This window comes from Bacillus rossius, chromosome 7, assembly GCF_032445375.1.
Source record: "Bacillus rossius redtenbacheri isolate Brsri chromosome 7, Brsri_v3, whole genome shotgun sequence".
NCBI lineage: Eukaryota > Metazoa > Arthropoda > Insecta > Phasmatodea > Bacillidae > Bacillus > Bacillus rossius.
This window is the reverse complement of record NC_086335.1, coordinates 50343951-50358400: the sequence shown is the minus strand read 5'-3', so window position 1 is coordinate 50358400 and position 14450 is coordinate 50343951. Positions and strand designations below refer to the sequence as shown.

Sequence of the window (14450 nt, the reverse complement as noted above, 5' to 3'; positions counted from 1 at the left end):
TCCTTCTAAATGACTTGAAAGCACTGTAATGCCCTATATGGTGACGAAGCTGTAGCACTTTTGTCGGAGCTCTATGAAGTATCTTCTCAGCTTGTGTGATGTTGTTACCCAACAATGAGGTGTTAAGGATGGTCCCGGAGGAGGGCGTTATTGCGAGATGAGCTTCTTGGAACATTTCCTTCTAAATGACTTGAAAGCACTGTGGTGCCCTATATGGTGAAGAAGCTGTAGCACATTTGTCGGAGCTCTATGAAGTATCTTCTCAGCTTGTGTGATGTTGTTACCCAACAATGAGGTGTTAAGGATGGTCCCGGAGGAGGGCGTTATTGCAAGATGAGCTTCTTGGAACATTTCCTTCTAAATGACTTGAAAGCACTGTGGTGCCCTATATGGTGAAGAAGCTGTAGCACTTTTGTCGGAGCTCTATGAAGTATCTTCTCAGCTTGTGTGATGTTGTTACCCAACAATGAGGTGTTAAGGATGGTCCCGGAGGAGGGCATTATTGCAAGATGAGCTTCTTGGAACATTTCCTTCTAAATGACTTGAAAGCACTGTGGTGCCTTATATGGTGAAGAAGCTGTAGCACTGTTGTCGGAGCTCTATGAAGTATCTTCTCAGCTTGTGTGACTTTGTTAGCCAACAATGAGTAGCCTCGGGTGGTCCATAATGGGCACGTAGAGCTTGTTCGAACACCTCTTTGACACCAGCGTCCAGCAACGTGGCCTTCTCGGATGGTCGGAAGACCAGTTACTGCCACAGGAACACTCTCGCACCGGGGCGTCTCGGACGCTACTGCAGCCGCAGCTCTCTGAGCGCCGCCGCCACGTGCTCTGACAGGGGGTCGCTGGCCGGCAGCGAGGGGTGCTTGTAGCCGTGCAGGAAGTGGCAGGTTCCCGGGATGTCGGCGGGGAACCCCCTGGGCAGGCACGACCTCGGCCTCGGGGTGATCGTGAAGCCTGGCGTCTTCTTCAGCCATCTGCAGGTACACAAGTTAGCGATTTCAATGGGCGTATGTCCCGCCCCACTTGTAGATTTGTTGAGTGGCCGAACTTCAACAAAAAATATGTATAGTGCATGCGTTTTGCATAATTATCTGGCAAAGTTGAAACTTCAACATTTTTGTGCAGTATGAACAATGAGAACCAAATGGAATAAACAACTGACAATTTTTGAGTTTAAAAGCAATTTTAGTGGCTACTGCGTGGTATGGTTTAAAATTTCAGAAATATTTATCTAACATTATTTAGCTTTTTGTACTCATGAAATTTCTGATGATTTTAAAATGCCAGCTAAATAAAAGAAAATTTCTGGGAAAAAAAATCAAACCATATCACATAGGAGCCAGTAAAAATTGACTTTAAACCTTAAAAGTTACAGTTTATATTTACATTTCATTCCCCTTATCAATACGGCACAAAAAAGGTTTAAAATTCAACTTTGCCAGATAATTATGCAAAACGTATGCGATATAAATAATTTTGTAAAATTTCAGCCATTCAAAAATTCGGTTTAGTTTAACTGTGTGGAATGTAGATATAATGTCATGATCAGGAATGAGACATACACCCTTACAACACATGATTTTAATTGAGTATATTTCACCATTTGCGATTTTATTGTTAATTCTATAATGGCTAGAGACATGAATAATTTGCGGATTCAATGAGTGTTTGATTAAAACCTTAATACTTATTCATGATTGCTGTTTCTTCCATCAACTAACACTCCATCTGGAGAATCCTAGGTCATTTCAGAAGCTACAACCAAAGAAATATGGAATCACAGGTAACACCAGGTGAGACGTCTCATAAGTGATATCTTTGCCTGAGTACTCAGAGGAATTTGGATTCTATCCTGGATGTCACTGAAACCGTGAATTTTTCCAGTCCGTAACAATAACATTATTAAAGTCCCACTTCACATACACAGGACGTTAATACAGGAAACACATAGAGTAGTTGAAGTGGAAACTACTTAAAGTTATGAATAAAAAAATACTCTCATATGTATGTAAAAAAAGCATATATATTGACTGTGTGATTCACTTTGATACTGTGTTAACTGTAGCAATTTTATTGTGTGTGTGTATGTCCTACAGACTTGGGAACTCGGTAGTGATGTTCCTCATACTTGTAATGTGTTTTAGCATGGGCAACGCCTTGGGGCACTGCAGCTAGTTTGCTGTGATCTCTGACAAGTTGGTCGGGGATCGCCGACGCGACGGCGCGGCAGAACTCACTGGTAGGTGGTGGGGCTGACGTTGATCTTGAGCGGCTCGCTGCCCGACTCGAACTTGTTGGCCATGGTGACGTTGTGGCCGAACAGGCAGTAGCGGGGCATCTTCTTGCCCACGACGCCGGCGAGCACTGTGCCGCTGTGCAGGCCGATCCTCATCTGCAACCACACGGTCGGTATTACAAGACACTGGTGCACGATAGGACTGGGCCAGTCCCGCGGTTTTTGGGGAGCAGAATTTTGGTTTCCCATCCGTTGCCCGAATGTCGCGCATTCACAGAGCTCACGCTTTGGTCGATTCCTTCCATGTGGCGGACCCGCGTATGGCGTCATCTCAACTCGTACACAGTCCCTTTTGTGATCATCAGGGGGACGCACCAAGCGTTCTAGGTGTGCCAGACGAAACTTTATGACAGCTGAACTATACCGGAACACATTCTGTACACTTGGATGTTCACGACAAGAAATAATCGCAGATTAAAAAAGGTACCTACTTTGAGAAAATTTGAAAGGCGTATGTATTTTTGTGCTCGAACAGCTTAAACATTTTAAACTCGTTCAGTGGCTCGGATCAGTTGCTTGTGCTGACAAACACAGTCAAGGACATGTACGTCGTCAACCGAGACATCATCATAGCCAGTGCGAGGTGAGATCAACTCTTACGCCTGTGAGTCGTTTCGCAAATGCGTGGTGTAATGACAGCTGGAAAAAGTCGAAGTCTTGAAACTGGAATTTTCAGAGGATACCGAATCTGGGATAAAAAAGCAATCGATGTATTTCCGAAATCACCTTTTCTGTCAGAATGAAGATTGGAATTGTGTGTTATGGCGCTGTGCTTTTTGTGTACGTCGGCTGATGCGAATGCAGTTATAACTGAAAAATTTAAAGTATTCAAAATCTGACTGTTCTATGACCGGGTTTGTAAACACATAGAACAAGAAACGCAGAACGCAATTAGTTCAATAACGATGTTTTTTAATTACTGGTTTTTGAACTACATAAGACGCAAAAAGTTAACTCAACCATTGGCCAAATTTTAACGTCTTGCGTTTGGGCTTGCCTTTTTCGCTTTCCATATTTTAAGTGAAGTGTTCCAAAAAAATATATAAATATGGCCCTGATTTTTTATATTATATACTTAACGCTTTTAACTTATTTAACTTTCGCTCAGTCACAGAAAAAATATTTAAATTGAATATTTGACTGTTTTGATAAGTTTTGATGGTTAACATAAGTCATCAGAAGAATCCCAGGGAAGAAATTTGTTTCTAATGTTTTACCATTTAAAGTTGTAGGGTTGGTAACGCCTAGCGACTTAAGTGGTTTCCTTGAGCTAGTTGCGTCGTTGCGTGCCCCGCGTAGTTTATAAACCCCCGGCCTCAGGCCGCTCACTTCAGTACGTCACGCGCGTTTCCACTTGGCTTACCCGGATGGGTTTCCCGTCGTGGGTGTGCTGCCGGGAGCAGGTCTCGATCATCTTCAGCGCCATCCACGCTATCTGCTGGGCGTGCGTCGAGCTCCGCTTGTGCAGGCCGCAAGCGACGCAGTAGGCGTCGCCTATGGTTTCCACCTGGAACCAGCAACACAAGCCCATCTTCGAACGTCGAGTCGCACCTGTGAGTTCAGGTGGCCAAACATCGATCCGTCTCAGAAGCCTGTCCGGGCGCACGACCTCTGAAACCGCGGCGGGCGCTAAGGGCGACACAGACTCGCGAACCACGCGCCTTTTCGCCTCTACGCGCCAGGCTCCGAACTGGCGTGCAGTGTAAGCGTCGGTCACTCGCTTCTTTGGGACTTTGAACGCAGGAATGTCAATGATAATGTGTTTAGCAATTTTTATACCTAAAAACATTTGTGAAAAGACCCGTTTTTTTTTCCCCACAGCAAAGTAAAAGAAAACACGAAACCATAAAACGAAACTTGTGTAGGTCAATGCGATGTCTCTTAAAGGGGCCCGCCTAGTCAAGGGTGTAACCGTGTTAGTGAGGCGGGGTGCTAAGGGTGACGCTCTCTGGTGCATCTAGCGCGGTATCGCCTCTACGCGCAAGGCTCTGGACTGGCGCGCATTCTTTAATTATCTCGTGCATGGGGCAACTATGAGATTTGAGCCATAACCGTAACATTTTATGGTAGAGAAATAAAGATAAGGGCGTTGCGCAAGTCCGTTAAGTTCTTTCAATTATCTGTAACGGATATTTCAAGGCTAAACATTATTCTGAAAACACGCGTTTTAAGTTATTGTCACTCTTCTAAAAATACAGTTTAAAAACGAGATACTGAAACAGAACTCAATGTATTCCTTAATACATTTCGCAAACATACTGGAAGAAAGGTTTGTTTGCCTTAACAAAATATTTGTTTGTATATGGTGAAATAAATATATATTTGTAGATTCAAACAAAGATTTTGTAGCAGGAAAGATTTTGTTGACATAACGAAATGATTTTGTCAACTCTATACTGTATATTTGTTTGGTTATAAGAAATTAATTTTGTTACTCAACAAATTAGGTAAGGCGAACACAATATTTTGTTACAACAAGTAAATATTTTTTTTTCCCAACAAATAAACAGATATTTGTTTGATTCAACAAACCTTTTTCTCTGTGTATGTATTCGGAAGTGAACAGCTTTGTATTGTGATGAAGCGGAACTTCAAGTGACTGCGTCATCAAGTGAACTCGACGTCGGGGGAAAATATAATCTTTCTTTGGGCCTTCAAATGTTCCCCTGAATCGTAATGTTTTCGTTACTTCTTATTTGCGAGTGGATGGCCAATTAGCTGGTGTAGTGGCCCGGAGTTGTGCTCATTAATAGTACAAACTTTTTGTCTCGAAATAGCCACGTGGGGAGAAGCAAAGTGTTGTTTGCTGTAACTTCAGTGTGAAGCGTGCTCCAAGCTCATGTCTTCTTTTCAACATAACGCTCTAAGCATGCGTTCTGTTCAGATGCTGAGTTCGCACATCGCTAATGGCTTGGCTTAAGCCACGCAAGCTACAATTATGTGCTGTAAAACAACTATACAACTCCTTGCTTTGTCCGTTTATGTTATTTTTTTTAAGACAGTCTATGATATGTAATACATGGTGTACATACGTCACATAAACTATTTTTGTTAGTGTTAACACAGTTTTTTTAACGTATTACGCCTTAAAATTAATATTATCAATTTCTATAGTAACAATTTGATTATTTAGCAGATTATTTTTAATCTTTCATATTTTAATATATTACTAGCTAACATCTGCATATGAATTTTACAAATACCTAGTATAGATTAACAAGTACGTTTTAACGGAAAGACGCGACTCGACAGAAATAATTCAGTACCTATCGCTTTAATGTGACCAGGCCATTTTTAACCACGTGACAAACAGAAATTTCCCGAAAATCATACATAATGTGATTGTGTAAATATTTAAAAAAAAAATAGATGTAAATTATTTGTTGGAATTCAATGTTTCGAGAATGACTTGTTTGATATAAATTTAATATTTATTCCGAATTCATTTTACTTGAACGTATTTAATAGATTTTCCCAACTAACCTAAAAAAAAACGAATAGGTAAATATTTTATTTATCAATGCCCCTGTTTAACGAACATGAAAAAAACAATTTATCGCACTCATTTCAGTAACGTCACGTCCGCGACGCGATGTAAATAGAAAAGAATAATCCCTTTTAATCGGGAAGTCTTGTCACGTCTACCATTTTTGTCGCGCTAACGTCAAGTGACGGGTTTCATTCCCAACGCGTCTATCGCATCGCGTCCACAAAAAAAATTCAAGTTTTACTAAAGATTCCTTTGGAAACGTGGTTATTTTTCATATATCAATTACGTTTTTCGAGATAATTTTCCTGCGAAAATTGGTGTTTAGTTTTATATTTTGATTGATGTTTCATTCAAGCATTATTTTTTAAACCATGGAAAAGGTAACTGAATAAAAAAAATAGGATTTTATTATTTTATTATATCTATTAATGTGCGCAGTTAATACTGGAAAGCTATTCATGGAACTGGTTACAAACAACCGTTCACTCTAAAAAAATAAATTGTTTGTACTTTTACAACGATATTCCTCGGAAAGCCTGTTGCCATCGATATCACTTGTAAAATTGCAAGGCAGGGCTTTGTACTACATGCAAATTTACAAAGCTCTGCCTTGTAGTTTTACAAGTGATAGCGTTGGCCACTGGGTTTCCAAAGGATTTTCCTTGTAAAAAGTACAAAATATTTTTACAGTGTAGGTACCTATTGGAAGTACTGGGACAAGATAATAATCAGAACCCAGGATCACTGCAAACGCTATTTGTAGCAATACTGTTTTTATGTAAATTTCAAAAAAAATTAATTATCTGGAATTTTATATTAATATTTCTGTTCCGTTATTTTTAAAAAAAATACAGTGCATTGCACTATTGTGATTATAACAAAAGGGCAACACTATTGCAAATTTTCAGCAGCCATTACAAAAATAAAATTTTTTTCAGGCCTCACTGTGTACTCGGGTGCGTTGGTTGGACGAGTGTATCGTCAGAAGTTCAGTTTCTCGAGTCCCGATGGAGGGCGAACCGAGCCCGCCTGAAACAACGACGCAGCGTTAATTAACCCGGAGGGCGAGCGGATCAAGATCGCGATCAATCGCGGCACGGGGGGAGGGGGGGCGTGGGATCCGTCCGCCGAGGCGGGGTTCGGCGCGTGACGTCGAAGTTATCTTCAAGACAGCGAGAAGAACGAGGACTCGAGGCGTTGATTAACGGCATCCAACTATCAGCCTCACACACGCGGCCAACAACTGCAGCTTGAAGCGTTGGTCTCGGGTTCTATTCCCGAGTCTGACGTAAAAACATTTTTTTTTGGATCATTCTTCAGTGAGGGGGGATCGATCTTGAAGAATTTCACGTATGCACGCCATCGTTGATTACACCGAATGTCATATGGGAAGAAAAATTCGCCGATTCATTTCACGTTGGGCTGATGGAATCCAAACTCGTTCACGGTCACGCTGCTTCAGTGATTAGACTACAGTTCGCCTGAAAGACTTCTGAGCCAATGAAAAACCCTTCAGAAATTGAATCACAAGCAACCCGGTTAACAGGTGTCATTCGTAAGTAGCCAATGAGCAGGTGTGCTTGCCGCAAAGTACGTATAGGACCCAGAAGTCACGGAAACAGCGAATTTTTCCAGTCCATGTTTATGAAACAAAAATCATTCGCGAGATTTTCGTATCCTATCCAGTTCAATCCAGAAATTGTCTAACTGTCCATGAAATTATTTTAAATGTTGAATTAAAAGTAATGCAAACTTTGGAAACTAGTCTAACTTAGCTTTTGTTATAGCCCTTCGATGTCATGCGTCCTGAGTTAATTACCCCTTCACTTATACCCGCACGATAAACCTGAAAGAATAAATTTAAATGCTGGAAATTCTCCATGCCCGTAAAAATGGTAAACTGGCAGAGGTTTTATTATAAGAAAACAATGATTTGCAGGTTCACAAAACTATTTTTCAAGTGTTACTTCTTTACATCCGGTAGGGTAAGTTGACGCGACGAGTTCATCAGAGAGTATGCCTATAACCCACTCTCCTTATAAACATAAATATAACACTATAAAAATGTTAACAGAAAATTAAAACATATTTAATAAATAACTAAGCTTATAACACTATAAATAATTAAAAATATATTCATGTTAATAAATATGTTATGACTGCAAGTCCAAGCTATACTTTATTACTATAAACTTTAAATAAACAGCTATACATATTAAATAAATATGCCATATCTATAACCGACTATCCTTAAATATATTACAAGTTATAGAACTTCATAAATATGGTATGAATTTTAATAATTATTCTCATAAGCATACTATACAAATAATTAAATTTAATAAACATTGCGTAACGATAAATAGTGTAACGCTCAGAGCGTTACGGAAACAAAGATGCTCAGGAAGAGAGTTGTGTAACTGCATTACTATTCGGGCGCCATGTTTGTTCCACCTCTTTGTCTCCGTTGAGCAACTGTGTGTAGCGAGGCTTCGTGGCTGCGGATACGTCAATTGCTCATTACTCACAACATCCTGAAGACTCTTAACACTACTAAAAACTGATTTTTTCCAGTTTATTTATAATTTTAAATCACATTAACTTACACACAACATGCCATGCACTGTACTAGCATAAACGCCGACGTCTCTCGAATCGGGAACTTTTGAATCACATATTATCCGTCAGGCTTCTTGCCCGTAGCGCAGTTAGTGAGGTGACTTAGAATTGCAACCAGTCTGTGAAGTCTCACTTGTAACTACAACCAGTCTGTGAAGTTTCACTTGTAACTACAACCAGTCTGTGAAGTTTCACTTGTAACACACTTGTTGGCCACAACCAGTGAGTTTTTTTTTGTAAAGACCATGCTTTTCCTACATTAAAAGCATTGTTTTTAATACAGAAAATACTATAATTTAAGATTGAAAATCAGCAAGCCAACGACAGCAACTCATAAGCAAGACCAGGTTTCCTCCATTGGCAGGTCTCGTCACCAATACTGGCAAGTCCACCTATCAAGATGTTACTAACTTTTGATAATTTGGTTTTGAACTTTATAGATTAACTTAATCTAATGTGTTACTATATTAACATATTTGCGAATTTTGACCGATGGAAACGTCCATATTAACATGGACTAAAAATTATATTTCACTTGGATTCCATGTTTCCAAGGCGTTTTAGCGAAGCACAGGACCAAATTTTTCACAAAATTAAAACGTAAAATTTGAAAATTGTGCTTGTAGAGTGATTAAAAATCCTGGGTTACTATAGTGCTCATCCATATTTTTTTTTAAAATTACAATTTTTTTAATGCGGTGCTCCTTTCAATTAATTCGCGAATTTCTGCTTATCCAACATTGCAGTACCTACGTAAGTATACTTGAACTGATTATCTTTTCATTTGGCTGAATGCAGTGATGTACCTAGCTAGCCATTTACACCGATTCGATTCACGTGCGGCGGAGGAAATGATTTCTGTCGGTAAAAATACGTGGGGAAAAAAAAATTGATTCCATTAGGTGTTATAGACGGGAGCGAGTGCGCGCTGATTCCTCTCGACGAGACTCTGTGAATAACGCGAGACGCGAGGATCTGCGGCTCTTACACGTCTCTCCGCTTCTCCTGTCGGGCGCCGCTGATTCGCTCGCCGTCAGATTAATATTCGCGGCCACGTCCCGAGGAAAGGGTGAAATGCCGGGAGGAAGAGGTGTTGAGAATTAGTGGGGGTCAGAAGGACGAGGGCGCGAAAGAGAGTCAGAGAGAGAAAGAAAGATAGAGAGAAGTGTGAGATGGTTCGAGTGCCGTGCGATAAGGAAGAGAAGGGGAGAGGGGTTGAAGCCGGCAAGCGGATTGATGCGTCTCATCATCAGTCACGCCTCTCTTCTGCTTCCACCTCCAGTTCTTCTCCTCTCGCGTCCAAAACCAGGTTCTTGTATCTGTCTCTCTCTCTCACACACACACACATGCCTCCCGCGAGCTATAGCGCACAGAGGACGCAATAACGGTACAGAACCGAATGTACAGGTTGAGTTTGAATTCGACAGACAAAAACTTCGGCTGAAGGTTTACCACGGAAAGAAAAAAATGGTGAAAACACACACAGCTTTGAGCAAGCTACTATCCTATTATTATTATCTATTATTATCCTATATGAGCAAGTCAATCATGCAAAATTATTGACTTACATCATTGTGTTCCGGAGCTCATGTGTAAATTGCCTGGCTTACTTTTTAATTGAAAGTAGGGAATACCAAACCTAGCAACGTTTGTTAAGGAACATATGTCCGGGATCGCAACCTTATAAACAGCAGCGCGTAGATTTAAATTTCCCGCACAAAAGGCGCCACTCCACTGGCTAATAGGACGAGCGATAGCAGCGTAGTGATATTCAAACTCTCCCCTGGAAGCCGGCATCAAGCACGAAGGGTTATGATGTTTAGCCATACGCACTATCTACCAGCTTTTTGGTGTACCTACATCACCTTCGAGGTTAAAATCTCCTATTTCCAGGCAGTCGCTGGTTAATACGTGATAAGGTCTTCCTATTCGGTACATTCCTGTTGTGAAAGAGTCATTTGTAAATGCATACTGCTTCTGCTGCAATTCCTCTCGTTTTCTCGTACACCGTGTGCATATCTGCAATCTCTATGGACGTAAAGTTTGTCGTGTTTTTTTGTTGTTCGTAATTTGCGCATTTGCAACATCGTACCCACTAACAGTCAACACTGCGCTAAAAGCCGAACGTGTAACCGTACATCGAGACCAACCACATACTGTCCTGTACACCAGACAGCTGGTTGCTGGTGCTTATGGCTAACTCTAAGGCCGGTTCTTCAGTAGCACGCAGACGGAGAAGGACCCGTACGGATTAGCTCGGCTATGCTGAGCTCTCCCATTTACGTCCAATAGAAACCGAGTATTTGGCTGCGGTGGTAGCAATGTTTGTGTATGTTCTGAATACGTTAAAAAGTGTTTCAAGTACAAGAATATATATTGTTATATCGTTATTATGTGGTTTATTTTTATTATGTATGCAAATTCTGCCCGTGCTATGTTCTCGAAGCGTAACAATTTTTGGAAATTAAGTTAATATTTCGTACCTTGAAATGCAATCTCATAGGTTGCCATTTGTCACGTTTCCGCGCATCGTGGAAGCAGCAGACGCGATAGTGATATGTTCCGGGTGATCCGTCTCCATTTACGTGATCCGTCTCTGTATCCGTGCCATTGCAGAACGGGCCTAATAAAGGCCGTGGCCGCTCGTCGCCTGCTTCCCGCTTGACCGCCACGGCGCTGCGGTCGCGCGTCCTCTCACGCCTTGCGCGGGAAATTCAAATTTACGCACTATTGTTGCGTCTGTAACTTGGTGGGGCTGCGTTTCCAGACATATGTTCACCAACAAAAATGGCTTCTTTTTTTAGAAGCATTCCCTATCATCCACTAAATTTATGCTCCGCAAGTCATGAACACCTTGCATATTACGCATACACCAACACATACGACTTATGGACTAAAATGCTTCACAAGTCTGGTATACGCCTATGAATTTGAAGCGGAACAATTAATTGGTTTACTGAAAATAATAGATAAAATATTTAAAATCAAACACTAAGTGTCACGATAATGTTTGTTAGAATAAAATTCTACAAATTTCGCAAAACTGGTCACTGTCGCAAAAATATTTTATTGAAATTATTAGGGATAAAATTCCTATTTCCCACTATTTTTTTTTTTTAATTTTTTGTGACAAAAAATACCCCCTCCCCCCCCCCACCCCCAACAATTTATCATGTAGGTGATTTGACGCGGTACATATATTACTGTGATAGTTACGAAACCCAAAAGTCGAAAAACGAAAGTGCCGTGTTTATTACCTTAAACATAAGCCAGCTGTGTTAGCCTGCTAACAGTTCTAGTGACACGTGGGCCGTTCAGCGTTAGCGCCCACAAGTGTTTTACCACGCACAGTCTTATCTCCATCACAAGTCTAAGGCCGTTTCCTAATACACATTATTATTAATTTGTGTTTTTTGTCATTTGTGATTTTTTTGTAGTTTTCTTCTGCAGACATACATGTGCTAAGCAATGGCGTATGTCCAAAAGCCTACATCTAGTCATTTCATCAATGTTTTGTTATGACGTTGTCACGTTAAACTATCGTCTGTAAACCAACTTTACAGACAACCATTTTTTGTCTGGTTAGTACGATTTGTAGAGCCCAAACATTGTACGCGTCCGAATTGCTCCAGTACACCAGAAGGACAAGTATGCGAGGTAGGTAAGTACGCACCTGTCTACGGACACGGTCTAAGAGCTCGAGTTAGACGGTTTTTCCGCCGGGACGAGAGGCCCACATTTATTACCGAGCGACGCATTACCTCCGCTTTCACGTCTCCATTCGCTCCAGAAGGCATATTTTTACGGCGCGTGGCTTGCCTCCCCTTAGTTGGAAGGGCACTTTAGAAAAGAAAAAAAAACTGGAGGCAAACAGAATAAAGTCGCTCTGCTGACGTGTTTATATACAACCGCCTCCTCTTCTAAATTTGTATCATTCCACACTTTTTCGTTAGAAAAAAAAAGTGTACTTTACCTTCCTGAAATTTTATCTGTGAGTTTGTTTCGCTTATCTACCTAACTGGGCACTCGCTGAACAGAGTTATGTGAAATTACATAATTAGACCTATAGATTTTTTCTTTTGAGAGTGTGGGTGTTGGACATTTTTAATTAACTTGTGCTCGGAGAAAAAAAAAGTAATTTAAAACTATTCACTTCGAAAACAAGAATACTGACCAGATTTTTTTCTTATGCAGTGCGTAAACAGTTATGATGTTTTAAATAGTTTTCTTTTTTCTAAGCAGACATTATTTATACAACTATGTTTGATTCATCTGTTTCTTATTAATATGGAACTTAAAAGAATTACATATTCGCTAAAAACAAGCGTTTACCGAACCGTATGGTTATTACAAAAATATGTATTCATTACAATTACTAGACCTACTACAAGTATTTTTTACTAATTTTTTTTAATTCCTGGAAAGAACGTTACAAAATAATTATTAAAAACCTTTTTATGGTAAACCTTTAATTGTTTGAATATTTAATTGAATCCTTTCTTCTTAACTTATTGGCACGCAATTTGCTTAACGTGAGTATTAAAAACAAGTTCAAGTGTCGGGAAATATGTGCAGTTAAAATAAATAAGAAGATAATGCAATGCAGACTAAATACTTCTCTTTTAATTAATTGGACTTTGGGGAAATAAATCGTCATTATAAATAGGTATTATGAATTTGCAAATTTTTCATACATACATAAAACGTTTGGTAATTCCTCGTTTAAAAATGTTGAACTTTCCTACGTTATGAATTAGTTCTACGGTAACATATGACGTATGTTGTTGTTTTCAAATTTCTGTTTTTATTTCTCAAAAAAAAATTTTGGAACTATTCTCTGTTTTTAAATATTTCTATAAAATTAATTTAAACAATTAGTTTTTGTCATATAGTCTTATTTGTATCTAAGCGAGTATGTTTTTTCATTGACTAGGCATTTTAATACGAATAAGGTATACCTAAAAAATTAAGAGTATTTGGACACTTAGGTGTCTTAACTTAGTTTTTAAATTACTTTACATACTTAATCCTGCCTCTTGATACAGGAGACTTTACAGGCAGAAAGAGAATACATTTCAAATACACGATTTGGTCTAAGAAATTTTATTACAGTATACAAATATATTTTTCCTTTGTGCGAGCCGTTGGAATTGTTACGATGAATTTGAATTCAACTATTCTTTCATCTCACTGAGTGTTGCGAATCAAGAAATTGTTAATTAATGGTCCTAAATTTCTTTAACACAAATTTTGCAAACCATCTTAGCTTGAATGACAAAATTTAACTATAACAACCAGAATGTGCTAATAAACTAATCATAAATAATGTACTTTTTTTATTCGCTTTAGCCAATATATATTTGTTTTAATCTGTGGGTTTTAGTTATTATTCTAATTTTTGATTTTGTGATGTAAACTATTCGTATAATTTAAGTATAAAATAAATTGCTTGAAGTATCTACATTTTCTTTCAAAGATTTTAAGTAACCATACATATCTCGGTTATAGCCTATCTTTGCTGGATATTGAAAAAGAATCATTATAAAAATCACGAAGCTCCTTATACTGAAACGACTATCGAAGTAGAGTGAAATGTAATTTTAAACTATTTTATCTGTTTATTTTCTTTAAGTGTGTCGTTTTTTATCTTCGAAGAATTTTTTGGTGATAAACATAACTTCGTGCGAACTAGGCTACATGAAACGGAGTGACCAAGACGTCAAATAACAATAACACGATGCGATAAACCAGAAAAGGATAGAGGAAAGGTCAGAAATGCGATAAGGACAAGAATAAACGACGTTCACGCATCATTTATTCAGTCTGGGAAGTGGAGAACGAGACGTCCTATCCAAGTCTAGGACGTAAAGACAAGCCCGAGTGAGCCGAGATTGAATTACTGGAGCCACGCAATCATACGGAAGAACTCGATATTTTTATTTTATTTTTATGATGTACAACAGCTTAGCTCTCCGTTACGGCATTTGGTGGGAGAAATTCCGTTAATGCAACGGAAGTCAAGGAATCAAAGAACGGAAACTTG

At 39.3% G+C, this 14450-nt stretch overlaps 1 protein-coding gene across 1 annotated transcript in view; it reads right to left on the bottom strand.

Annotated features, from left to right (window-relative positions):
• Positions 1-789: 789 nt before the first annotated feature.
• LOC134534552 (head-specific guanylate cyclase) overlaps positions 790-14450 on the bottom strand; it is a 53446-nt gene continuing 39785 nt past the window's right edge. Inside the window, exons 8-10 of the mRNA XM_063373033.1 lie at positions 3662-3805; positions 2240-2394; positions 790-976 (exon numbers count right to left, since the gene is read on the bottom strand). Coding sequence (XP_063229103.1) covers positions 790-976; positions 2240-2394; positions 3662-3805 — 486 coding nt within the window. The remainder of the gene's footprint in view (positions 977-2239; positions 2395-3661; positions 3806-14450) is intronic.